The sequence below is a fragment of the Dipodomys spectabilis genome, unplaced genomic scaffold, assembly GCF_019054845.1.
Source record: "Dipodomys spectabilis isolate Male_0828 unplaced genomic scaffold, ASM1905484v1 ptg000030l, whole genome shotgun sequence".
NCBI classification, from domain to species: Eukaryota; Metazoa; Chordata; class Mammalia; order Rodentia; family Heteromyidae; genus Dipodomys; species Dipodomys spectabilis.
Window position 1 is genome coordinate 7,215,058 of NW_024870707.1, and position 27,986 is coordinate 7,243,043.

At 52.2% G+C, this 27,986-nt stretch overlaps 1 protein-coding gene across 5 annotated transcripts; it reads right to left on the minus strand.

The window, feature by feature from the left end:
• On the minus strand, positions 1-27,645 carry Vps37c (VPS37C subunit of ESCRT-I). 5 transcript variants are annotated; one of them, XM_042676381.1, is made up of 5 exons: positions 27,389-27,645; positions 8,379-8,476; positions 4,721-4,892; positions 3,230-3,312; positions 1-2,150 (listed from the first exon to the last, which is right to left on the minus strand). In XM_042676381.1, exons 1-5 carry the CDS (start codon positions 27,573-27,575, stop codon positions 1,431-1,433), a joined length of 1,260 nt encoding a protein of 419 aa, XP_042532315.1. In that variant the 5' UTR covers positions 27,576-27,645; the 3' UTR covers positions 1-1,430. The 5 variants fall into 5 exon arrangements, with proteins under 5 accessions (XP_042532315.1, XP_042532318.1, XP_042532316.1 ...); XM_042676384.1 differs by lacking the exon at positions 27,389-27,645 and adding an exon at positions 26,691-26,920 and having other exon boundaries at positions 8,379-8,479; XM_042676382.1 differs by lacking the exon at positions 27,389-27,645 and adding an exon at positions 26,680-26,920.
• Between the last annotated feature and the right edge of the window lie 341 nt (positions 27,646-27,986).

A 27,986-nucleotide genomic window follows, 5' to 3' on the forward strand; every position in this document is an offset into this window, starting at 1 on the left:
TGACATGTAACTCATCCAAGTTTATTACGGCAATTATACACAAACATACAGGCGAGCACTCGTCCATCCGCTTCAAAAGCACTCGCACACAGACTCCAGGAGTGAGTTCTTTATAAATAACGTAGAAGCAAGCACAGTTGGTGAGGAGCGGGCAGCGCTCGGCTAGCATCATGCAAACCGCCCGGCGAGCCGGCCAGCGGGGGCAGGCACCGGGAGGTCGGGTTCCTCCTTGGCCCCAGCAGCCCCAGGCCCACCAGAGGCTGGGTCCTCGGGCGATGGCCGTTTCAAGGCACATACGTAACCTGTAGCAGCTCTGTGGTCTGCAGGAGACCCAGTTCACTTGGGAACAACCCAATGAACGCCTCGTCCTTCGCAGCCCCTCTGGTCCATGAGGCCACATTTATTGCTGACCATGCTGCAGCCCCCAGGGTGCTGGGGCTGCCGGACACACAGTCTCAGTCCCTGTCCTTCACATCCAGACGACGATGACGACGAGGTACAGAGACACCAACTCCCCACCCCCCACCCCTCCCGGCAGTGATAGTGTGCACCAGGTGGGAAGTCACCCCGAGGGCGTCTCGTGAGGTCTGTCTTGCAGGGACATTGGTGTTACGGGGGAATTCTGTGAGGGGTAAAGGGCACAGGGGGCTGCTTGCAGATGAGATTCAAGGCACTAAAGGAGTGGATGGACGGCTGAGCCGCTGGAAAAAGCCAACCAGAAGTGGAGGGCAGAGGACAGAGGTGGCTGGGAGGTGACCCCTGGATTCCTGGGTGTCAACCTTCACCCTCCCCAGCCCTCTCACTGAACTGGTGTCGCTGTCACTCAAACTAGTTCACAGGACACACCTGTCTGCCGGCCGATCACAGTTAGTTATGGCTTTAGAGGACTTCAAGACACTGAGTTGCTCCCCTGCGCCCTTCCACCCAGTCCTAGCTAGGTACCGGGGCACACTGCCCAACAGGACAGACACGAGGCGTTGCAGCATGCGGCACGGGCTCCACATCCAGTATGCCAAACCCCCAGGCAGAGGTGGGGGTAGGCGGGGCCAGAGACCCAGGGCCACTTTGTCACCAAGTGCATGGCGCACTGGGGTCAGACATCCTTGGGAGCAGGCACAAGTATGTGACCTGCACACGCTCACACAGACACCAGAGAACCGAGCGCAGGAAGATAACAATCAGAGTCTCAGAGCGGTGGAGCTCCCAGGAGAAAGGCCAGCCAGATCGTCTGCCACAGCCGGCCTGGTCACACTGCCCGGTGCCTTTCAGAGCCTGCACGCTCCCAGATGGGTGCTCTGAGGCCTCTGTGCGCCTACCCAGTCCACCGGGAGCACGGACGCCACTTCCAATGGGACCTCGAATCTCGGCGATGGTGGGCCAGAGGCTGTGACACAGGTGGGATGTGGAGGGGCCCCGGGCCAGGACCAGGGCTAATACCCAGGCCAGGCAGGCCCCGGGGGTGGTGGGAAGCCATAGGGGGGTGCAGGTCCGGGAGGATATGGAGGCTGAGGGGGCAGCGAGGGCTGAGGAGGTCCTGGGAAGCCCGGGAGCTGGGGCTGTGTTGGGTAGGGAGGCTTTGCTCCTGGTGAGAGGTAAGGGGACTGCTGGGGATAACCAGGACTGGAGGCCCGGCCCCCCAGAGGGTACCCAGGCCCAGAGGCGCTCGTCGGGGCCACGGGATAGCCAGGCCTCGGCGGTATGCTCCTCTGTGGGGACCAGGAGAAGCCTGCACTAGTCCTGGGTCCCGGCTGGGCTGACGGATAAGGGGGACCCAGAGGCCCGCCGTAGGAGGAGGGCTGGGCCACCACGGGGAACGGGGCTGGCCGCAGGGCTCCCTGCGCTGTGGGGCCTGTGGGCAGGTTGGGGGACGGGCTGTAGGGCAAAGGGTAGGGCGGCACAGCGACCGGCTGCGGGGGCGGCTCCTCTGCCACGGGGGGCGTGGCCGGGGGAGCGGGGCGCGGGGGTGGGGGCGGCGGGCGCGGGGGTGGCGCATCACGGGTGGGCTCCGGGGGTGCCCGGGGCCTCCTCACCACGTCCTGGAGCTTCTCTACACGGACCCGGCGCAGGTGGGACAGCATCCGCATAGAGGAGAAGGCCTCCAGAAATGTCTCCAAGGGCACCTCGCCCTCCAGGAACTTCTCCGCCATGGCCTGCAAGACACAAGGCCCAGTAGCGACAGGTGCTGCTTGGACACAGGCTTTCTGCTCGGCCTTCCCAAGCCCCCAGGGGGGGTTCTTCCCAGCCCTCGCCGCCGACACCCCACACAGGCACCTGTTTGTCCATGGCGTCTCCCTCACAGGAACACCAGGTCTGTTCCTGGGGGCAAGGACCAGGTTAGTCACGGTCACCCTGCCCCAACACCAGCAGGCCCATGTGGCCACTGTGTGTGCAGAACAGATGCGCAGGGCTGCTCACTCACTAGCCCGAGGCTGAGGCTCATAGGCCCACAGGGACTGAGGACGCGCGAGGGGAAGAAAAAACCAGGAGCGCCTAGTGGGGCCCTGCCTCCTACTCGTGTCTGCCGGCTTCCCCAGGACCTGCCAGTCACCCACTCCTGCTCCCCCCAGCAAGGCTGGGTGCCGGGTACACAAGTTCCCATGTGCCCAGGCTCACTACAGTCCAAGAATAACTAAATGGAGCCAGGCATGGGTGGCTCATGCCTCTCATTGTAGCTAGGAGCACCGTTCCAAGCCAGCCTGGGCAGAAAAGTCTGTGAGACCCTTATCTCCAATTAACCACCAAAATGCCAGCAGTGAAGGCATTGTCTCGAGGTACACCATCAGCCTTGAAGAAAAAAGCTAAGGGACAGAGTCCAGGCTCTGAGTTCAAGCCCTAGGAACAGCACTAAATAAATTAAATAGATACTGGATCATCAACAATAAATGGAAAAGTCTAGAAATGAACAATCTATTGGCTCTTAAATAACTTAATGACAGCATTACTCTCTTGTCATTAATCTCTTGCTGTACTTCATCTACAATTAAAGTCTACAGCCCTCTCTGCGGGCTTCAGTATTCTCAAGGCTTCAGGGATGTACCGGGCATCTACACGATCCTGCAGGTAAGGGGGCTCCCCTGTTTTACATCCGAAGTCCTCGCTGGGTCCCTCGGTGTCCCCTGTCTGTGCCATCTGTTAAGCCTCCCTGCCTCGTGCTTGGTAGAGGCTGGTCATCACGCTGGAGGAGGGGCCAAGGCCCTAGCAAGGAAGGGGGGTGCCCTGCTCCCCTCACCTCAGACTCCTCCTCGATCTTCATGCCTTCGATCTGCAGAAGGTCCAGCAAGGTTCCTGGCTGCAGTGCCGAGGAGAATTTCTCTGGGAAAGAAGGTAGGGAGGTTATCGTTTCGGTCGTCCTGCCTGGGTCAATGCTGCAGGCCCGGGGCCTGCCCTGGGGACCACCGTGGCGGCCCTGCAGCGGGTCTATGGGGCTCTTTCATCCCGACTCCCTCAAATGATCACCTTCCTTGACCTTGGCCAAGGAGCTCCCCTTAGACCAGCCTGGGGAGCGCCGCCTCTCCCGGGAGAGCCACCTATCCTGTCCTGGTGCCAAGAACAGTCTCCTTGCCTTCAGATGACAGGGCCCCTGACCAGTGCTCGGCGTGGAAACTGAGCGGGCAGAGTTTGGGTGGTATTGGTAAAGAAGGTTGCAAATCAAATCTCAGCACCGCCTATCTCGAGTTAGGAGATCTTGGAAGGCTCTTGAATTTAAAAAATTTATAACAAAATGAGAATAAGCTGGACCCTGGTGGCTCACGCCTGTAATCCTAGCTACTCAGGAGGCTGAGATCGTGGTTCAAAGCCAGCCCACACAGGAAAGTCCGTGAGATTCTTATCCCTAACTACCAGAAATCCGGAAGTGGCGCTGTGGCTCAAAGTGGTAGAGCTCTAGCCTTGAGCTGAAGAGCTCAGGGACTAGAGCCCAGGTCCAGAGTTCAAGCTCCACAATTGACCAAAAATAAATAGTAGGCCCATCCTGACCTGGGCTCAGGTCCTCCTCCTTGTTCTTCCAATTGTCACTGGAGATGACAGGTGGGAGCCACTGGGGCCCCACGCTGTGCTGCCGCTGTGGCTGGGGTAACAGGTCCCGCCAAGGCACCCAGCCGAGGCCTGAGATGGAGTCTCTCTCACACTTTACATCTGGGCTGGTCTTGAACTATGATCCTCGGGTCTCTGCTTCCCGAGTAGCTAGAATTACAGGCTTGAGCCACCAAGCCTAACTAGGACAGCCATTTGTATTTAGTTACTTATTTATTGCCAGTCCGAGGGCACTGTCCCTGAGCTTCTTTTGCTCAAGATTAGTACTCTACTACTTCCAACTTTTTCTGAGTAGCTTATTGACGATAAGAGTCTCACAGCCTTTCCTGCCCAGGCTGGCTTCAAACCTCGATCCTCAGATCTCAGCCTCCTGAGCAGCTAAGATTACAGGCATGAGCCACAGTGCCTGGCCAGGACAGCTACTTTTATTTATTTATTTATTGTCTACAAAAATCTGTTACCAAGGCACACGCAAAACTTAAATCACATACACGAAAGTGCCGCCCTTACCTTGTATACCCATGCTGAGCCCTTGGCACAGAGCAGGGCACTGGGTGGCTGCTGGCCTCCATGCCCAGGCCAGGGAGTGGGATCCACAGAATCTTCCAGACTATTCCAACTGCCCTCCCTGCTCCTATTTGTGAACAGACCCCTGCATCCACCCATGCCCAGGGTCACCCTTCCCTACCCAGCTTGGCCTTCTGCTCCTGGCACCGCTCCACGAGCTTCCGCAGCTCCTGATATTTGTCAGAGAGGTTGGAGCGGCTGATCTCCAGGGGGCCCTGGAACTCCAGGTTCTGCTCGGCCAGGCTCCGGTTGGTGGCCAATGCCATCTCCCGCTCCAGCTGCAGGTCTTGGACCTAAGAGAACAGGACAACCAATGCAAGGACCAGCACCGTCGCCCCTACAAGCTGGGCAGGGGCTTCTGGACTGACTGTGCACCTGAGAAAACAAACTGGGTCCAAACCTCATGCAAGAAACTCCAACCCGGCCCTCCCCCTTAATCCTGATCAAGCATCTTATGATGGGGGACACGGTGAGAAATGGGTACCACGTTCACCATCTGCCCAAGGCCACTGAGGGACTGGCACCAGGTCTCCCAGAAAAAGGAGAGGCCCAACCATGTAACAAAAGCAGAGGCAGCCAGGCGCCGGTGGCTCACACCTGTCATCCTAGCTACTCAGGAGGCTGAGATCTGAGGATCATGGTTCAAAGCCAGCCCAGGCCGGAAACTCCATGAAACTCTTATCTCCAATTAACCATCAGAAAACCGGAAGTGGTGCTGTAGCTCAAGTGGTAGAGCGAGCGCTAGCCTTGAGTTGAAGATTTGAGGGACAGCGCTCAGGCCCAGAGTTCAAGCCCCACGACTGACAAAAAAGACATTAAGAAAGGAAGGGAGGGAGGGAGAGAGGGAGGGGGGGGAGAAGGAGGGAGGGAAGGGAAGGGAAGGGAAGGGAAGGGAAGGGAAGGGAAGGGAAGGGAAGGGAAGGGAAGGGAAGGGAAGGGAAGGGAAGGGAAGGGAAGGGAAGGGAAGCGAAGCGAAGCAAAGCAAAGCAAAGCAAAGCAAAGCAAAGCAGAGGCTTTCTAGGGGCCCGGGGGAAAGCCCCAAATGCTATCCCAAGCTTCAGAGCCAAGAGACTTAAGAGAGCACACAGCCATCCCCCAGACCCACCAGCCTTGTGTGGCTTTCAGAAAGGAGAGAGCCAGGGTCCTGAGCAAACCCTGGTGCTGGTGCAGGAGAGGCTTGGCCCCGCCTCCCAAACACAGGCATCCTGCACAGCTGCCCACTCAGACAGACCCCCGCGGCCCTCCACTCAACTCTTCACCAGCCAGGCAGCCCGGCGCCCTCAGACAGGACCTCTGTGGCCACCAGAGGTGAGGCAGAAGCCCCAGAATCTTCCTGAGGACTGGGGATTCAGACCCACCACCCTGAGAGAGTAGGGACAATACATGGACAGTGCCACACAGTACCAGAAAGAGAGATTCAGGACACAGCTCAGCAACACCAGCAACCATAGGGGAGGTGCAGCCCTGTCCCAGGCGGTATCACCACGATCGGTACAGGTGAGCCCAGCCAGCCCAGCTCATCTTCCATTGCCAACAGAAGCCCGCAGGCATCCTGGACATGCCCCACTGCCCAGGGCTGCCACAGGGCCCCAGGCCTTGTGCTCCAGGGCAGACGCAGCCTGCTGGAGAGGGCGACGCCATGGCTAACACCCTTCCAGACCAGGCTGCCGGAGCCCAGGGACTGCAGGGCTCAGGATGTTCCTAGCCCACAGCCCAAGCTGCTACACTAGGCAGGCAGCCCGCAGCCCTTCCAGCTGGACTGTCAACTTTGCTGCCACAAACTCCTCCTGCCCTCGGATGGAGCAGCACACAGACAGGGGGGCTTCGATCTAAGCACTTGTCATGGAAGCTTATCTTTATTCACATGGCCAGCTCAGAGAGGGGGCTGAAGCCTTCCCACTCAGCCTCCCTTTGTAGGACCCCACAGACCTTCTGCCTTTTCCCTGGGTCTTACCCAATAAACCCATGCTCCATAATTCTCTTGTCCCCATTTCTGCTCCCTCTCCCCCGGTCTCTAGTCTTCCTCTTTTAGGGGTTCACTATGAAGCCCTCTTCCATCTATTTGCACGAGGTCGATAGGAGTTTTCCACCCACTCATAGGAGCTCACCACCCTGCCCCGGCTCCTCCATTTACTCTACTACAGAGAGAAACGTCTCTTACCTACTCCTCTGCTCAGCCTCCACATCCCAAACGAAGTATGCTTGAATCCTATGACAATCCTACAACGACTCAATTATTGTTTTACAGTCCACAGAAGAGCTAGTCAATGGGCTTTTTTTTTTTTTTTGAAGTCTAATGGCTTGTCCTACTTCATTTCTGACCAATCTACACTGGGCGTATTTTTCCTCAGAGAATTCAAATCCATTTGTTGGGCATGGCTGCATGCGACAAAATTCAAGTTGGCTTTTGCCTGTGCAGTTGTGTCGGCCTCGCCATGGATTCTACCAACTGCTTGGCAGGCAGTGACTAATGGCAAGGAGGGCAAGGCCTGCCCTGCCAGGCTCCGTGCCCGCCAGAGGCAGCCTGCGAACTTCCCCGCACACTGCCCCCGACACAGCCCTGAGATCTCTGTCCCTGGCATGGCAACACATTCCTAATCAAAATCCAAAGTCTGAATGCTTTTTAAGTGCCTACATGATGTGCGAGACCTTTTGGATTTCGGAGCAATCTCAGGTTTGAGATTTTCAGATTAAGGAAGTTTAATCAGTAAATCTTCATAACTATATCACATTTAAAAAAAAATCTACAATATGAAATATTTCTGGTCCCAAGCATGTTGGGTGAGGGACACTCAGCTCATAAGTGACAAATGAATTGAGGATGAAGGTATGAAGACCTGGGAGAGGTAAGGCTCGCCGCCTAATTGATGAGGGAATCCGCCTTAGAACCCAGTGTAAACTTTGCTCCCCATTCTGTCTAAACAAGCTCACAGCCGTCTCAGGGCAACAGGCTGCAGGCCTCGTGGAGCCCCTCCTCATACCACCCTGCCCCCCACTCTCTATCCCTCCCCCCCCCCCCTCGCCCCCCAACACACACACCCGAGCAGGGAGGCCTCAGGGAGCAGCTGCAAGCCTGCAGGTCTATGGAACGGCCAGCAGGGGGAGCTGCACTTTCAGTCTCTAACAAGTCACAGAAGACACACCCCATCTGTTCAGAAGCAAAGTTTCAGCAGGGTGACATAATCATCTGGTAAGCTTGGCATTTTTGTTTGTGTCTCATCAGAGGCAGGCGACAGGAGCTTCTAGCACCATTGGGCAGGCTGTAGACATTTAAAGGGATGACTGTCACCTGACAACTCCAGTCACAGGAGGATAGGACACGCGTGTTAAGTGTAAGGCTCTGCACAGACAGCAGATTGTCCCTCTAAGCAAGGGCACCGTGAGTAGTTGAGAGTAGCAGGTGTCAGTTTTGATGGAAGCCAGGACCGAAAAGAGGTAAGCTACATCCCAGCCAACGGTAGCTCCAAAACGCTGACAGTCATCTGAAGGTACAGGGTGGGTCACAAAGCCCTCTGGGGAAAGGTGGGTGTTTTGAGGAGCTGCCTCCAGAGTCGGGCTGAAACAGTGTGCCCACTCCTGGGGCATCTGGGCTCCTCGGAAGCCATGTACATTGCTTGCCACTGCCTGGCTTCCTGGAGACAACAACTCCTAGCCTGAAAGCCTCAGGAGTTCCTCTGGCTGGGTCCCAAGCAGGGTGGAATCCACAGAAAAGGGAAATGAATTTGGCCAGCATCCATGAGACGAATCTGCTGCTTCGTAGCCCTGAGACAGTCTCTTACCTCAGGGGACTCCAGGGCAAGCCGCTCGATCACCTCCTGGTCATTCTGCATTTCCTCCAGCTCCTGCAGGGTCTTATCCTTCAGCGTCTCCATCCTTCCTGTAACACACACACCAACACCCCAGTGAGGAAGGGGCATCTGAGAGGTACCCTGAGTCCTTCATGTTATTTGCCAGACAGGAATTGGCTCCCTGGTTGGGGCAAGAAGTGAGCAGCTGGTGAGCACATTCCCTGCTGCAGATCTGTCCATCCCTTTCCCCAGGGACGGTGTATGAGAGAGACCTGGGGGCCAGAGGCAAACCCACAATTCCTTGCAGTGCTAAACAGCACTCCCCAAGGTACAGAGAGGAAAAAGCAGCATAGAGCCAGGCAGTAAGAGAAAGCCTAAATCCACCAATGCAGATGCCATCCTGCCCTGGTGGGTGTCTATTTCTGTCTGAACCAGAAATACACTAAGCCCCCCCCACACACACACGCACACACACATGGGCTGTGCGGCTTCAACATCACAGGCCCAACTGTGTCTCTGTTATATTTAGTGCACCAATAACCCCAGGTTTCCCTAAGTGTCCCCTGCAAGTGCAGCTCTCTCTATGTGTCCCTCAAATGGACTGTCACATGCTCCTTATCGGAGCAGAAGAAAGATGTCACCAAACTAGCCTCTCAGGCAGTCAGGAGTAGAAGAAATTGATCGACCCAAATAGAAGAGAGCTGGTGTCAGTTGTCTACTCCCTGTCTCTCTGCCCCTGGGGACATCCATCATCCAGGTGACAGGAGGGAAGCCCGGGGTTGAAGCAGCGCGTGCATCCAGCACCTCTTCTTTTTTGCTGACAGGAGCCTCCATTTTTAGGTATTTTATTTATTCTAGATATACAGTTTCCAGCTTGAATGCCAGTACTCACTACAAAGGTTGATGGCTTTCAGAAGACTCTGGCACTCAAAGGATCCTCTACAGCCCCTGCGCCGGTGCTCAGTGAAGGAGTCTGGTGGATGACACACAAGCAAGTGACCGGGAATGGAGAGCAGGGGTGACAGAAACAACCTTCTCCATGCCTCAGTTTCCCCATCTGTCTCCCTGGACGGTCAGAAAGAGGCAGTCACTTTGCCAGGAAAGTCCTGGCCTATGCCTGAGGTCCCTCAAAGCTATGAAAGGTACCCCGTTTTGTTAAAACAACAAAGAACATGGTCACTTTATCTGATGGAGAGCTGACCAAACAGAGGTCCTGAGCCGGGCCTGATGGCTCAGTGGTACACACCTGCCAGCATGCACAAGGAAGGCCCTGGGTTCCATCCCACCAACAGACCTGGCTGTGCCGGTGGAAGTAGTCTTGAGCACTGGGCTCTTCCTCTGTGAACTGGCCCTCACCACAGCACCTCCCTCACATTCACTGACGCGTGATGCAGGCAGAGTACTTTCTCAATGCGAGGCCTGACTCTGGACATCACAGATCCTTGCATTTGTTAAGCCCGATGCTTCACCACTTGAGTTATGTGCCCAGCCTTTTCTGCTTTCTTTTTCAGACAGGGTCTTGTGTTTTTGCCTCAGCTGGCCTAGAACTGCACTCCTACTAGCTCCATCTGCCAAGAAGCTAGGATTATAGGCATGAGCCACCATACCTGGCCAAAAATGAGAAATTTCTAAAATACAAGAATGCATATAAGCACACACGCCTTTACCCACCAGAACAATGACACGCCAACAGGCTATGTCACCCCCAGACACTGTATACTCATATGAGGAGAGTAGAATGGCCAGTACTTAGAATTGTGATGACAATTGCTCTGAACCCATGGACAGCTGGAAAGGGCCTTAGAGACCTTCAAAGTCCTTTTGAGAACTGCTGGTTCCTAGAGGTTAGAACAGACTCCGGGACAGGCTGCCTGGGTTTGAATCCTGACTCTGCCACTCACTAGCTATATTATCTACCCTTCATGAAACACAGATGGACCTTGAACATGGTGAGTTCTAGATGAGTGTCTGAAGATCCTCACATAGTGGGCATGGGCATGGGCATGTGGCTCAGAGAGGTGGAGAACTCAGCCGAGGTCACATGACTTAGAAGCAGCAGGATCCTGGAGGGGCCGGCTTCTCAATGGGTGTGCCTGCATCACCTGCGGCCTTTGCTTCAAGTCAGAGTGTCACGTCCTTCTCCAGATCCAGAATGCTGGCATCTCCAGGACTCTCAACACGTTTCCATTTGTACGAACCTAGCCTGGTGCTTGTTTCCTTCTTCCCAACACTCTGCAGAAGCTCGGGTGGGTGGAACCCCACCTGGCAGAACAAATGGACGCACCCAGGTAGCAGGGATAGGGACCCATCAGGCACCAGGGCAAAGGTAGGGTACAAACTTCTACTGAGTCAGGCTTTACTCAAGACCCAAATGCACTTTCCCAGCAGCCACGGCTGCTAGCCCTGTAGATACCCTGTAGGCAGTGGATGGGTACCTGAGTCTGGGGTTGCTCCCACCATGGCCCACACTCTAGGAGGAGTGTGGAGGTATATTGCCAAGTAAGGCAGCACCACTGCCAAGTCGGCCAGCATGCTATCAGGATCAACAGGCCAAACGCTGGTGCTGTAGACAGCACCAGGGGGGAGATTCAGGTGAAGCCGGGCCTGCTGATACACCAGGTCCATCCAGTGGTCCCAGCTCTGCCCCTGGTCTCTCCTATGCTCCCAAAGGTAATGCCAGCCTGTGTGACATGCTGCCCCATTCTTCTACAGCAAAGTATGCCCAACTTCGCCAAATAGCTGGAGGCCATTTTCTTTCTAGGGGCTCAATTTTCCTTACCTGGACTATGGGTACATAACCTCTGTGGTCACAAGACTGCTTGCTGTCTTCTATGATCAATCACTGCAGACTCTCCCGTTAAGTTACATCATCAATGTACTGAGTAAAGCAAGCACAGGGCTTAAGGAAGTCCAGTTCTGAGATAAAATGAAGCCAGAAAGAAATAAGAAGAGTCCAAGGTCGCAGCCTGAGGGCCCAGGCAACCTCCTCCTGTGTATTCCTTTACCCTACCAGCCTGGCCCATTGAAGGTGCGAGTATCATTACCAGTTGTTTATAAAACCCAAGATCCAGAGATTACAGACCCAGGCCAACAGGTGCACGGATTAAATACTTGTTCCCAGAGCCACCCAGAGATGGGGGAATCAGTGCACACAGCTCTGAAAAAGTAGCTGGGGAAGACCAGGCAACTCTATGGCCATGGCCCACAGAAAAGACATCTAAGAAGGGGCCCAGAGCCCTGCTGCCAGCAGCTGTCACCCGGAAGCCTGTTGGAGTGGCCGCCAGGCCACTTGGGATATCACAGAGTACGGTGCCTGGGACCCAGAATCCATAGGCTTTTGTTTTTGAAGGGCCTGACAAGTCCCACTTCCTCGGGACCTTGACATCAGGGTCCTGATGCAGACCCCTCTCACGACCAACATGGCACATGGGTGCTTCTTGTTGATGCTAGAGGTGTTGAGAAAAGCCCCCTGTGCCCAGAGAATGCTTCATTCAACTCTGTCTTCCCAGTGCCCAGCACAGACCAGCTCCAAATGGCTCCTCAAAGAGCCTGCTGAGAAATGATGAAGGAAGGGGGGGGGGGGGGGAGGGAGTGGATGATCAGCTGATGAGTGAGCAACAAACATGGGGACATGCGAGAAAGGTGTCCTTCCCTCACCCCTGCCTTCCCTACTCTTTACCCAGCCACTAAGCACTTATCAAACAGCTACTACCTGCCAAGCCCTGAGACGTCCCTCTCTGCGTGCGTAGGGGATGGAGGGCAGAGGCAAGTGGGGGAAATCTGTGCTGTTACTGCAGACTGCAGCACAGCCTCCACAAGCAAAGCCTACCCTAAGCATCTCACTTTGCATTTGGAAAGTCCCCAAGCCCCATAGCTGTGAGCAGCGAACCAGTGAAGCAGGAGGGAGGGGCCAGAGGCGGCCTCCCAGCCCTGAGGGAGCCACTGCAGGTCCACGTGCTATGGGGTCAGAGGAGGGAGGAGGCAATCATCACAGGCAGTGAGACCACACTGCGAAGGTGACAACAGGCAGATCAGAGGTGATCAGTTAAGTGGGAAGGCAATGCAGGAGCCGCTGTTAGTGTGCTCGGCACTATGAGGAGAGGATGGTCCCCATTACCCAACAGCCCCTGAGGCCGATACAGGCTTGCTGTTGTTTCTCTCTTTTTCCCTGTTTTTAAGTTTTATCTCTGCTGAAGTGCTCACCTCCACCAGAAGTCACAACTGTAGCCATCTACCAAAGCCAGGCCGGGCAGTCAGAGGGCGAACAGACCTGTGGTGAGCAACAGGCCCTTCCTACTGGTGAGATCGCAGCTGGGGACAGGGCTGCCAGCTCTCCCAGAGGAGCTGGAAGTCCACACCTCGGGGCACGGCCCCATTTGTGAATTTCAGCAGGCAATTCAAAGTTGTAAAGAGCTCAGGGTGGGCCACTAATACCCAGGGGCTATGGTCCATGACCTGAAATCTATGCTACCCCCTGTGCCAGCCACTCGTGGGGAGAATAAACCACAGCAAAGTGGGTGGTAGCAGCGGGCAGAGCAGAGAGATAAAGACATATGTCCAGGCAACCAGGAGCCCCTCCTTTTGTCACAAAGCCCTGAGTTGAGAGGGTGGGACACAAGCGGCCCAGGCACGCATCCATGCCTGCAGGAAGGGGAGACGAAGGACCTGCCCATTCTGCCCGGCTGCTGGTCACAACTTGCTATCTTGACTATATCATTCCACGTACTGAACAAGCAGAACACGATCTAGCAGAAGATAGGCGCAGAGACAGATTAGGGCCAGGGATTTAGGCCAACTGTGCTGCCATTTCTGCCAGTCCCCAGCAGGGGCAGCTGAGTCACCTCCCGGGGAGGGGTGGATTGCTGGCAGGGCTCAAACGCAGGGCAAGCCTCCAGGTCTAGGGCCTTTGCCATGACTACTGAGCTCAAAAACAAGGTTTAGCTGATCAGAGATCCTTTCAAGAACTAGTATAGGGAGTGGGGGAGGCTAGAATACCATATGCAGTAATTTCTGGAATGGAGCAAGGAAAGCCCATAGGTCCAGAGCTGGCTTATGAGCATAGCTCCACCTGTCTCACCAGGCAATGCCAGTTCTCTCTCCATAGGCTGCAAGGAAAAGCACTTTTAGTGACCACTGAACTGGGTTTGCGCTCCACTGCACTGCACTGTAACTATGTGACCTCCATCCATCACTTAACCTCGGGCTCCTTATCTGAAAGTGGGGTGCTATAATTACCCCCTTGGGGTTGCTGTGAGGTTCAGATTACATTGAGCACCCTGAAGGGACTCTGCAAACTTCTCAGCACTAAAGTAATACTCATTTGGCCTCTCGGGGGAATCTGACAACTAGGGGCAACTCCTGAAGGTCCTGGGGTGTGCTACTTGGTCAAGCAAGGTCATGAGGCAGGGCAGGTTCACCCTCTGGCTCTGCAGGCTCCTGTATTCCAATCTCTTTCCTCCCCACTGCCAGAACACCCACTTCCCAGGACTTAGAGCCTGAAATCATACTGCCAAGACAGTGGTAAAGTCCCTCTGTTTCTGCCAGGTTTCTGCATCCACCCCATAGTACTGGAGCCACAGCTGCCACAGCAATCCACCACATTCAACTCGCCCCCCCCCACACACACACACATCAAAAACATCTGTCACCATGGAAACCTTCCTAATCTTGCATCTTACTGAGAAAATATGTGTTGACCTGATCTCATTTTCTCTTGCAAGAACGATTCCACGGGGCTGGGAAGGTGGCTCAGTGGTAGAGCGCTTGCCTTGCATGCCTGAGGCCCTGGGTTCGATTCCTCAGCACCACATAAGCAAAAAGAAAAAACCCGGAAGTGGCGCTGTGGCTCAAGTGGTAGAGCACTAGCCTTGAGCTGAAGAGCTGAGGGACAGCGCTCAGGCCCAGAGTTCAGGCCCCATAACCGGACCCCCCCCCAAAAAAAAAAAAGTGAAGAACGATTCCAGCTGTAGCCCCTAGTATCAGACTCCCAGAGATAATAAAAACAAACCAGCAGGCTCTAGTCACCTGACCCAAAGCATCACTGAGTTGGTCATTCCACTGTCTGAAAAGTTGGAGTGTGGGGCCAGAGGTGGTAGGTATTGCACGCTTGTACTGTCAGCTATTTAGAAGGCAAAGATAGGAGAATCACAGTCCAAGGCTGGCCTGGACAAAAGTGAGGGACCCCATCTAAAATAAACTAAAGCAAAAGAAGGGACAGGGAAGAAGGGAGGACTAGCCAACCAGGGGACAGGGCTCTACTGGTGGAGTGCCAGCCTAGCAAGTCTGAGGCCCTGAGTTCAAGCCCCAGAACCACCAATAATAAAATAAAGAGAAGTAGGAGTGTAAACCACAGGATGGAGACTTGGTGGGTTTTGTCTCTGTTGTTTGCTGTGCCAGGGATGGAATCCAGGGCCTTGTATAGCCTAGGCAGGCACTCTACCACTGAACTACTGCCTCAATCCAGTTTCTGTAAGCAGCTGCTGGGGTTGCGAGGGGAGGGCCCACCCGACCAGCCAGTGCTACAGTTAAGCCAGTGTGAAAGCAGCAGAAAGGGTGCAGGGCTTCAGAGCCGGACAGCTCTAGATACTGTAGAACCCATTAAAAAGTCATTCCATTTACATGACCTTTCACTAACTGTATCACCTTGGGCAAATTACTCAGCGTTTGTCATTCCACTTCTCATTTGTAAAACAGCACTAATACCACCACTATCACCTAGTTATAAGTATTTAATAAGGATTAAACAATTCTTAAAAGTGCCAGGACAGACACTGGGCAGAGGCTGACGTAGCAGGCACGAGGCGGCAACAACCCTGCAGCCTCACGCCTTGTGATTACAAGACTTGGCGGGCCAACCTCGCCAGGCCACCAGCTAAGTACACTCAGAGGGCTCTGAGTGAGCTCAGTCTTGAGGAAAGCAAAAGGTGCGGCTTTCTAGAACAGCCCCAAATCAACACAAACTGAAGTCTGCAAATGGACTCATCTCTGGGGGAATGTGCAGTCTCTCGGGATAATGTTTCCTGAAGGAAACTGTTGCCTTTATATAAATATGTACACAACTACCTATTGCTTCATGGGTCATTAATAAACTCCATCTGCCACCCTCCTGGGAGGCAGCGCCTCAGTAAAGCCTCCAAGAGTGCCAGGTGTGGCCCCAGGAGGGGCAGACTTCAGGAATCAGGCTCGTCCACTCCCAGGGTGGAGTCGAGGACTGGGTACCTTCCTTCCCTTCGATGACCCGAGCCACCTGCCAGATTCCCCCGAAGCTGAGACCCAAACCCCACACCCGTCCCCTCCAGCCTCCACTGCTGTCAGCAACCCTGACTTCTCACACTCTTACTCCCTGTCCTTCAGTGCGCCAGCTCAGATACATGAGTCACCCACAACGCTCAGGCCCGATCCTGAAACTTCAGGCAGTGTCCGAAGCCTCTGAGCTGAGCCTAACCATCACAGCCCTGCCCGAGGCTGCACTCGGGTCTCTCTGCCTGTGAGGCTCTTTCTCACAACCCTTGTGCTTGGGCTCCATTGAGTTTTAGTTTTGCGTCAGTGCTGAGGCTTGAACTTTGAGCCAGCCTTTTCTCTCAAAGTAGGCATTCTACTGCTTGAGCCACAGCTCCACTTCCAGCTCTTTGATACTTAACTAGAGATAAGAGTCTCACAGACTTTGCAGCCCTCCACTAGCATTACAGGGTAATGCACACACGCATTACAGGGTAATGCACAGTCTTTCTTTCTTTTTTTTTTTGTCAGTCATGGGACTTGAATTCTGGGCCTGGGCGCTGTCCCCCAGCTCTTCAGCTCAAGACTAGCACTCTAGCACTTGAGCCACAGCACCACTTCTGGCTTCTTCTGCTTATGTGGTGCTGAGGAATCGAACCCAGGGCCTCATGCATGCAAAGCAAGCACTCTATCACTGAGCCACCTTCCCAGCTCCCAGTCAGTTTTTCTTAAGATACTGTTTCCTACACAAACAGTGAGACTAAAGGAAGATACTCTTAGAGGAGGAGCCCAAAGGCGTAATTCTGCTGAACACATCTATAAAATACCACTGATCAAAACAAACTTCAGGAAATGGAAACATGGGTCTTTTGTTAGTAGTGGTGGTGGCAAGTTTTGCTTTCTCTTTTGTCTTGTCTGTTCTTTTTTTTTTTTTAAGTTTTTTATTGTGAAAATACCGTAAAGAGGGGTTACAATTACAGAAGCAAGGTAATGAGTACATTTCTTTTTCTTTTTCTTTTTTTTTTTTTTTGTCGGTTGTGGGCCTGAACTCTGGGCCTGGGCACTGTCCCTCAGCTCTTCAGCTCAAGGCTAGCGCTCTACCACTTGAGCCACAGCACCACTTCCAGCTTTTTCTGCTTATGTGGTGCTGAGGAATCAAACCCAGGGCCTCATGCATGCAAGGCAAACACTCTACCACTGAGCCACCTTCCCAGCCCCATGAGTACATTTCTTATCAAGCATTGTTGCCCCTTCTTTGCTTTTCCCCTACCATCCCTGCCCTCCCATCTCCATGACTACTCCCCCTATCTGTTCTTTTTTCTTTCTTTTGGGGCCTCCAAGGGGGGGAGGGGGCACAGAAATGGAGGGAAGAAGGATGAACAAATGCAAGCATAGTACTCAGTATACACTACTGGAAAATGAACTATGTAACTTGTAGACAGGAAGGAGAGGGAAAAACTGGGGGAAAGAAAAGGAAGGAGCAACATGGTCCAGAAAAGAAATGTACTCATTATCTGACTTGTGAAATGGTAACCCCTCTGTACATCGCTTTAATGATAACCATAATTTTTTTTAAACACAGCTTCCTGCTCCCTCAGCCTCCCCCAAACGAGCCATCTCTCCATCTCCTCCCAGAAGCTGCCATGGTGCAGCCACTGCCCCAGCCCTGCCCTCTACCGTCCCAACCTCTGCCTGCCAAGCCCGCTCCTCTCCCCTTTGGCTGTGAGGTCTTAAGAGCAGGAAGAAGTCAGGCAGACTCTGCCTGAGAAAAGGGGTACACGCCAGGCCTCCGGGTCCCTAAATAGAAGAGACTCCGGACGGTCCCCACAGCTAAGGCTGAGAGTTCCAGGCACAGCGCGCTGTCATAAGTGCTCCACTGTGGCCACGCCCCCAAGACCCCCACATTGGGCTGCCTTGGGCTTTCCTCTTTACAGAGGTAGAAACTGGACCAGAGAGAAGTTCTGCACCTGCCCACCACCTTACAGGAGCAAATGGTGGAGCCCACAGCAAGCAGCCCACAGGCTTTAACCTGCACATGCCACCTCTAACAGGCCCACACGTGTGAAACACAGCATCCAGCTTCAGCTAGCCGACTACGAGCAGGGCCTGTGAGATGGTGTTTGGAACCCAGCACAACTCAGTCCTAGCAGGAAAACCACTCTCCACTGAAGTCCCAAGTTACTTGGCTAGCGCACGGGCCCAGAGCCCTGGTGGTACCTGACCTGTGCCTCCTCCAGACACTGCCTCTGCAGCACAGACCAGAGGTGGAAGGTGACAATCCTGGCACTGTCACTAGCTGGCTGGTGATACAATCTCTCCAATTTGTTCTCTAAATGGGCTTTGGGAAGGAGGAACGAATGTGAGGTTCTTATGTGGGCTCAAGGAATGATGATGGTTTGGGGATTTGTGGCTAAGCTCCTGCATCTGCCCTTCTAACCTCTGCAACTCAAGCACTTCCCTTGCGGACTTCGAGGACAGGAACTTAAGATCCCCTGGAGACAGTACCCATCAACAGAACAACCCCTTTGACAGCTGAATGAAATCAGATCAATAGTGTTCGGTTTCAGTCAATGATGGCCAAGAACAGAGGGCTGAACAAGCAGCCTACAGACAAACCTCCTGACAATAAAACCCAATCCCCTAGAGGGGCTTCTTCCTATTTTGGTTCTACCTTGAAAGAAAAACATCCTAAAAATGATTTCACACCCAACTTCCGTGTCTGACAGTTCAGGTGGCTGGGGAAGGGCACCCTGCTGCTCATCCTTCCCACCCCACACCTCTGCTCTGCACACAACAAGCCAGCAGGCAGATTCAATCACCCCTTACCCTCTTGAAGGATCAAGAGGAACAAAGAAGCCAGGTGCTGGTGGCTCACACCTGTAATCCTAGCTACTCAGGAGGCTGAGATCTGAGGATCTCGGTTCAAAGCCAGCCCGGGCAGGAAAGACCGTGAGACTCCTATCTCCAATAAACCACTAGAAAACCGGAAGTGGCGCTGTGGCTCAAGTGGTAGAGCGCTTGCCTTGAGCTGAAGAGCTGAGGGACAGCGCCCAGGCCCAGAGTTCAAGCCCCACGACTGACCAAAAAAAAAAAAAAAAAAGGAGCAAAGGTCAAAACAAAGAGACACTAAGGACAAACACCTAGGAGTCTGTTCACAGTCCACCATGATCGGTCTGCTGTTCTTGCTGCCTCATAGTCATCCTAGGCTGGTAGAAGTTGGGCTGACTGCAGATCCTATGAATTTCTGGGTCCAGCAGAATCTTAAGCAGGCAGAAGGTACTGAGGGTGATAGTCTAACCACATATGAGAAACTGAGCCAGAGCCACCTCCTACCTACATGACTCGGGCAGGAACCCAGAAGGCCACTATCAAACAGAGAAAAGGCGGCTTGCCAGCGGCTACACTGAGTGCTAGACCTGAGTCCATCCTTGTGCAAAATGTCTACCCTGAGCCAACGTCTCCAAAAGCTGCTTGCTTGGTTCTAAGACACACAGCCTTCTCCTGCCCCTTCGCACACACCCCAGAACTCCTAGAGAGCAAGCAGTGCTTTCCTGGCTCTGCTTTAAAACCTTCCATGGTTCCCCAGTGCCTTGGTATTACACTGGAAATGTCATGCCCCTTGGTTTGGCTGACTTTGAACCTCCTTTCCTACCCAGCTCTCCCTCTAGCACCCATGGGCTAATAACTCACTGCACCCCAGCTCTTCCTGTCTCACCTTCTGGTCCCAGCACAGAAAGCATACTTTCCAGTCTCTGGACAAACAATAATCCTGCTCTCTAGTTTACAGTAAGTACCACTCTGCCTGTGCCTGGAGTACTTTCCTACAACTTCTTTACCAAGCAAACACCAGCTTATCCCTCAAAGGTCTGCTTCTCCCTGAAACATTTCCTGCTCCTTCCTCCCACAGAATTCCCCCTCTCCCATGGTTCTCTGAAGCTATCACATAGTATTGTGTTACTTATTTGAAATCAGCAAGTTGAGCTGAGCTCCCGCAAGGCACAGCCCACAATGTAGCATTCATTTCTTTTTTTTTTTTTTTTGCTTATGTGGTGCTGAGGAATCGAACCCAGGGCCTCAGGCATGCAAGGCAAGCACTCTACCACTGAGCCACCTTCCCAGCCCCTGTAGCATTCATTTCTGCAGACCAGCTCCCAGGTTCCCACACAAGGCACCCCCCTTGGACAGGAACTTCTGCTTTAGCCAACATGAACAAGCAGAGATCAGACCCACTCTCCCACATCAACCAACTAACCAGACAAAATCAATGACACAATCACTTTTTTATGCTGTGTGCCAGTCCTGAGGCTTGAACTCAGGGCCTGGGTGCTGATCTTAATTTTTTTATTCTCTAGTCTATCACTTGAGCCACAGCTCCATTTATGGCTTTTTTCTGGCTAAATGGATATTAGTCTCCCGAACTTTCCTGCCTGAGCTAGCTTTGAACTGCAATCTTCAGATATCAGCCTCATGAGCAACTAGGATTACAGACATGTGCCACCAGTGCCCAGCTACACCATTACTTTTAAATACAGACATCAGGCAGCCCAGAAGAGTGACCCTGACAGGGAAACAAACAAGTGTCTCCAGGTATGGGATGGGAGTAGGAAAAGGGAAGGTCAAGTCAGCCAGCATTCACAGGGCAGAGAACCTGGGAGGAAGAAGGCAAAACTCAGAACAAGAAACAAAGTATAGCCAGGCACTGGGGGCTCACGCCTGTAATCCTAGCTACTCAGGAAGCTCAGATCTGAGGACCACAGTTCAAAGCCAGCCTAGGCAGGAAACTCCATGAGACTCTTACCTCAATTAACTACTTAAAAACTGGAAGTGGAGCTGTGGCTCTAAGTGGAAGAATGCTGGCCTTGAGCCAAAAAGTCCACGGACAGCCCTGAGTTCAAGTCCCATGGGGGGGGGGAGAGGAAGAGGAGTATGAGGAAGGGAAGGAGGCAGGAAGGAGGCAGGAAGGGGGGGAGGGGGAGAAACAAGGTGTAAACTACCCAGAAACCTGCAGAGGGCCCCCTTCAAGGTCTCAGATAGCACAAATCAGTACTGAACAATTCTTGGACTTCAGATTCAGCCAGGAATGTGTACCTACCAGTCTCAGAGGGAAATCACACAAAATTCACAGCACACTGGTAAAGTACAGGAAGCTACTGTCTCAGTAGTTTGAACAAATTTAGCTCTGGCCTAAAAGCTGTTCTAATCCCAGCTAACAAAATTTAAGAGCAGCCTTGAAGGGATCAAGTGACTTAGCAATATCCCAAATAAATATCAAGAATGTTTTTGGAAACAAGAATCTATCTATCTATCTATCTATCTATCTATCTATCTATCTATCTATCTATCTATCTATCCCACACTCAACACGTAAACTTCACAATATCTTGACATCCCATCAGAAACTGCCATACATACAGGAAACAAAAATAATGGCCTGCAATGAGAAAACCCAGGCGAAGATATTAAAATAATTACCCTAACCATAGTCCATGTGTTCAAGAAGCTAAAAGAAAGATTGAGCATACAAAGAAACACCAGGAAGCTAAAAAAAAAAAAAAAAAAAAAAAGGTCTAAATCAAACTTAAAGAGGTTAAAACTAAAATGTTTGATATAAAAGGTACAGTGGCTAGGAATATCAATCAGCAGATACACATTCAGAAGAAAAAAAAATCAGTCATTTTAAGACATGGCAATAGAAACTATCTAAAACAAACCACAAAGAGAAACAGACTAGGGAGAAAAATCAATCACTGCAGAGCTGTGGAAAGCTTCGGGCACTTGGAGACACATGTACCTGAAGTACCCAGGGTGGGAGGAGAAACAAAGGGAAGGAAAAATATTTGAAAAAGTAATGGCTGAAAATTTTCCAAGTCTGATGAAAGTTACAAACTCATAGATCCAAAACACTCAGTTAATCTCAAGAACAAGCGACATAAAAGAAAACTCCACAAACACAGCCTATTTAAGTTGCTTATGCAATTTCTAAATAAACTGATAAGAAATCAGCCAGAAGAGGCAAAGAAACAGTATGAACAAAAGCACAAAAATAAAAAGAATAGCAAACTGTTCACAAGAGATGGTGCAAGCAGAAGACACTAAAACATCTTTAAAGAATTTTGAAATAATAATTTAGAATTCTGTACCCAGAAAATATTCTTATAAATCCAAAGACAAAATAAACACTCCTCAGACACCCAAAAGCTGAAGGAATTCATTGCCAACAGAACAATACTACAAGGAATGTTGAAGCCCCTCCTCTTCCCTACCCCACCCTGACAAGCACATTTTCCTTTCTGTTCTATGAATCTACCTCTAGAGAAAGCTCAGATAAGCCGCAGCTATGTGACACTTACTCTTAGTCAACTACCCAAGAGAGCACATTGCACTCAGCACGTCTTCAAGGATTGCCGAGGTACAACACCTGTCTGATTCTCCTTCCTTTGTGAGGCAGTCTGCCTGATGCATCCATGTTGTTTATCTGTTCCTCTGCTAATGCTCACCCCAGCTGTTTCCCTCTGTCCGCTGTGAATAATGCTGCTGTAAACATATCCCAACAGTTACCTGAGTTCCGCTTCCACTTCTTTTTGGATGGATATCCATACCCAGAAGAGGGATTTCTGGGTCATACATTAACTCAGTTTAATTACTGCACCATTTTCTATGTTGTAGCTGGAGTGCACAAGCACTTCCATTTTTCAACACTATCTCCTCATCCTAATAGGTGTGAAGTGACATTAATTATTACACTGTGATTTTAATTTGCATTTCCCAAATACTTGATAATGCTGTACATCTTTTTGTGTGTCTCTGGAGAACGTATACTGTCTTTGGAGAAATATCCAAATCCTTTGCCAATTTTTGAATTGTCTGTTTTTATTTATTTATTTTTGGTCCAAGACTAGGATGTGTGAATTCAGTATCTAATGCTTTCGCTCAATGGCTGGTGCTGTACCACCTAAGCCATGCCTCCAACCCCTTGTCTATTTTTCATTATTGGGTTGTAGTAGCTCTACATATCAGTCTACTAACAATCCACTGACACTAATTTTTAAAACACTGGATTGACTATATTATCATGAAATAGATTTCAGAGCAAAGGATATTTCCATGTTGAAAGAGTCATTTCGTAATGAGAAAGTTCAACTCATCAAGGCTATACAATACTCCCTTATGTTCACACTATTAATAATACAGCTTCAAAGTAGGGCGCCTGTAATCCTAGCAAGTTACTTAGAGGGCTGAAAATAAGAGGATTATGGTTTGAGGCCAGTCTGGGCAAAAAGTACTCAAGACTTCATCTCCACGGAAGAAGGTGGGCTATGTGGCACTCATCTGTCTAGAACCAATTGAGGTTCTAGAGCAAGCCTGGGTAGGAGGCAAGACCCTATGTCAAAAATAACTGGCACGGTTGCTTGGTGCTGGTGGCTCATACCTATAATCCCAGCTACTTAGGAGGCTGAGCTCTGAGAATCTTGCTTCAAAGCCAGCCTAGGCAGGAAAGTCAATGAGACTCTTATCTTCAATTAAGCACTAAGAATCCAGAAGTAGAGCTGTGGCTCAAGTGGTAGAGTGCTAACCTTGAACAAAAAAGCTTAGGGACCATACCCAGTCCCTAAGTTCAAGCCCCAGGACTGACACAAAAACAAAAACAACAACAACAAAAAAAAAAGGTTTCAAGACAGATCTCTGTTGTCAAACTATCCTCTGAAGTTGTTTCCTTTTAAATATGGAAGCTGCTAGGTTGACAGCCATCAGATCCTGACTGCTGCCACAACTGCCTGACAGGTCACTGTCTCATCCCCAGGATTTTTTTGAGCAGAGCATGGAAGCTGTTTTAAAAATCCTGGCTGCGGGCTTGCCTTGCATGCCTGAGACCCTGGGTTCGATTCCTCAGCACCACATAAGCAAAATGAAAAAAAAAAAAGCCGGAAGTGGCGCTGTGGCTCAAGTGGTAGAGCGCTAGCCTTGAGCTGAAGAGCTGAGGGACAGCGCCCAGGCCCAGAGTTCAGGCCCCATGACCGGACCCAAAAAAAAAAAAAAAAAATCCTGGCTGCCCAGAGAATACTCCCGTGCAGCTACCAACTCTCAGCGGGGACTCGGAGCAGCCTCCAGCACCCAGAAGAGGTTCTGTTCCAGGCCAAAGACACCTGTCTGCCACATCTGTCATGGTCACTACCCCAAGTGACGTTTTGCCACAAGAGACTCCCCTTCCGCCATGACAGCTTCAAGTGACCTTTAGATGATTCCCCACCTAGGACCCATCCACAAAGCCCAGCACAAGGCTGCTCTGGAACTCCCCAAGGAGACCCCCCCTCCCCTACCCATGAACGCCAGCGGCCATGCATGACTGGCTGTGTAAATGACACCCATCTCCCCCTGGATCACAGTACTTCAGGAGACATCACCTCCCAGACACTACCCTGTGCCAGCAAAGGCCCCAGTAAACCCTCGCCTGAGAGCAGTGTGGCAGAACAGTAGACCAAAAGCCCAGAAGAACACTGAGGGCTTAAGCATCACCTGACTTAACTGAAATTGACAGAGCACTCCTTGTTTATTCTCCAAGGGACTACGGTCTTCTCAAGTGCTCAGTGGACCATATCCTGAGCCCTAGAGAACAAGTCTCAGTAAATTTAAGACAATTCAAATCATACCAAGTTATATCCTCTACTGACAAAGAGATTAAATTAGAAGTCCGTGTTTACTGGACAGGAGAATATAGAGTAAATACTATAATGCTCTTTCTGTTCCTTTTACCACTTATAATCCTGCTGAGAAAGGCCCAGATAAATAGCAGTGAGATCTACAGTATTTACAGGTCTCCAAAGCGAGGCCTGCCTCACTGGAGTTAATTTCCCTGAAGTTCTTGGTGGAGACTCGGTTCCCCTCTCTCCTCTTCAGCCCATCCTCAGCCCCAGGGGCTCCAACTGTGTCAGCCCCAGTTAAATCAAGACAAACCTGTTTGATACTCGCTGAGCAAACACCTCCTAACATGTGAAAGCAGATACAGAGAATGGAAGGGGCACCTGTTATGTCAACATACCATCAGAGCCAGTAAAACCTACCACACTCACCCTTACAGAAGCCTGTATCAAAGGAAAACAATCCTGAAACAAATCAGAACAAATCCCAAAAACTCCAGATCCTGCCAGGAAACTCTGAACAGAAGTCCCACATGACAGAGATCTAACTGGATTAACAGTGAGACCTTCAACGGCCTGATTAGGCCAGTCTGGAAAACCCCTTCAACCACTGTCCAACTGTGTCCAGAAATGATTCAAGAAGCTATTTACCCCCAATCCCTTTCTACAGCACAGCAGCATATTTCAAACCAGAAAGCAAATAAATTTTTAATTCCTTGATAATAATTTCACTTCCAAGCTTCCAGTAATCTAACAAATTTTAATTTTTTCCTTAAAGAATCACCTGGTACACGTTAAAAATAAATTCTTGAGATTAGGCACCCGGTGGATCATGCCTGTAATCCTAGCTACTCAAGAGGAATATTTGAGGATCTGGCTTTGAAGAGAGGCTGGAAAGAAAAGACTCCTATTTCCAATTAACCACCAAAAAGCTGGTAGTGAACAAATGCAACAGTAGTACTCACTAGATACTGTGTTGCAAATGAACTATACAACTTGGGGGTGGGAACAAACTGGAAGAAAAACTGGGGAAAAACTGGAAGAGGGAAGAGGTGACACTGTCCACAAAGAAATGTACTAGTTACCTGACTTATATAACTGTAACCCCGCTGTATTTAAAGACAGCAGTGGAGCTGTGGCTCAAGTGCCTTAAGCAAAAAAGTTAAGGGAGAGCATGAAGGCTTGAGTTCAAGCACCGGTAAGTACTAGTACTAAAAAAAAAAAATCCAACTCAGCCTCTGACTGGATGACACTAGCCAAGTTCCTAACATCTCTGCGACTCCTTTCACCTGTAAGATGGGAGGTTTTCTCAGAATGGAGTATGTCCAAAAAGACAAGGACAGCACCCAGCATGTGGCAGCCAAACAAGAAATCAGAGCTCCTGCTAGGCAACACAGCCACCAGGAGCTTCCCAGATGAAGCAATCAATAATGCAAAGGCTCAACTTAATGGAAATTCCAAAGGTACTGAGCCAGATTTCCAACATAATCTAGGAAAAAAAGACTTTTCTTGGCACAATGATCGCCAAGAACAAAGACTATCAGGATTCAGTATTTCACCCAGCAATGCACAGTCGGGCTCAGAAACACACACACACACACACACATCAGATTCGTGCATGATTGTAGCTTTGGACCCCAGCCAAGGATAAAAGTGTCTTTCCTTCCCAAGTCCCTCTGTTCCCACCACCTCTCCAGCTGTAGGGGTGTCACAGAACTGAGAGTCAAGTAGCCCCAGCTTCGGGGTGTCAGTGAAAAACAGAACTCCTGCAGAAGAGGCATGGACCAACGAAGGAGGTGCAAAGGGCTTGGCCGGCAACGAACACCTTTGGGCTGCAGGCCGGCGATCGCAGTGAATGACAAAGCGTAGCCCACGGAGGACGCGTTTGCCCGGGTTCCGGGAGGGGTGGTCAGGCGGGGCACGGCCCCGGGAACTCCTGCCCACCCCACCCCGGCCGGCCGAGCTGTGAGGGGAGAGAGCCCCACATACAGTGGGAATACGTCCACTCCCTGACCTGCGTACCCCCAGGGCGGCGGGGGCGGGGACTGGCTGGGCGATCCGTATCTGGGTCAAGAAAGGTCAAGGCCAGGGTCAGTCAGGGTCCTTTCCAACCCCACTCGGCCACTGGCGAGTGGGTCCTCCGTCTCTCCCTAGCTACAAGAGGCAAACTGGTTCTAACGATACCAGAGGGGCGACTCCAAGAGGCCCCGGGTTAGCGGACGCAAGGGGGGACAGGCGAGCGACTCCCACCGCCGGCGCCGGCCGGCAGCGCGGGTCACGCGCCCCTCGCGCCCAATCGCCAGCCTCCGCCACGGGGAGGCGGGCGGACCCGGGCCACCGGGGGCCGCGGGCGGCGCAGCCCCCACCCCGGTCCCTCCGCCCCGCTCCACAGCCCCACCCACCGGCCCCGCACCCGGCCCGGCCCCGGCCCCGCTCACCGGCTCCGGACCGCCGCCGCCGCCGCCACCGCGGGTAAACCGCGACCGCGCCCACACTTCCGGGATCCGCGAGGCCCGCCCCCGCCGGATGTGACACTCCTCCCACGGCCGGGCCGGGAGAGGGGCCGCGCGGTCCGTCCGCCCCGAGCTGGGGTCTGGAGGTTGTCAGGACGCCGACCCACGCACGCTCGCCGCCGCCCGCAGCCACACCCACCCCGGACCGCCGGACTCCGCCCGCGCGCGCGCGCCCAGGAAACCCTCCCCCACCCACCCGCAGGCCCCGCCCCTCTGTAAGCACCGCCCTCCTTATGCCCCGCCTACAGTGCGTCCCCGAGAACGCGCGTGCGCGGACAGCCCTGCGCGCTCCACGGCAGGCCGAATGTATTGGACTGCACACCTTGCTGGACTGAAGAAGGGGCGCTGCTCAGAGCTCCCGTAGGGAGCCCGGAGAGAAAACCCGTGGGATCTCCTAGAGGAGGCCCCAGATGAGGCAAGCTCAGATGGAGCTTAAGCGTACTCCATGTGGACTGGAATGGCCACAGATGGAGTGTGCCCGCTGGCAAACAGAACCGATGCTCGGGACCCGACCAGGGGGCTCCTCAAACAGCTCTAGGTCGGTCCCCCGACGGTAACCCGTTCCCCAAAGCCCTGGGTCGCACCTGGAGTCCATTCTATGTGCAAAGAGATGTATAACCCAAAGCCAGCCTACCTGTCCTCCTGCCCACTGGCGAGGGTGCGGCAGCGCTCAGGGGCTGATGCTGAGCCCTCTTCCCCATGCAGACATAACCAGGCCATTCGCTTTGGTCTCTCTTGTTATAATGAGGCCCCCAGGAGGTGAGCCTAAGGAATCCACCGCTACCTAACATTAAAGCTTTGTGATAGGTTAACACTATCATTGCCAGCTTCTGCAAAAGGTGAGTTACTGGGTCACACACAGGGAAGTCCAGGGGCAAACATGGCACCAGGGACAGCAGCATCCAAGGCCTCCCGTTAATTCCACTCTCAGTCCTTTCTCTTTGATGTCGGCACACTTTCAGGAAATTCAAATTTTTCATTTCAGATTCTACCACGAATACTTCTGATTGGCTAAAATAATCATGCTTGCCCTTATTGGGCAGGACTTCCTCGTCCTTGCCACCTCATTGGCTACCAGGAGACCTATGGATTCATGTCCTTTGGGTCAGGTGATCACCCTTCTCCAATGAGATGCCTCATGACTATTTACCACGTTGCTGTTTTTGCAAAGCATTTCACTTCGAACTTAATGTCAAAGTGACTACCCTTGACAACACTTACAGAAAGTTCTT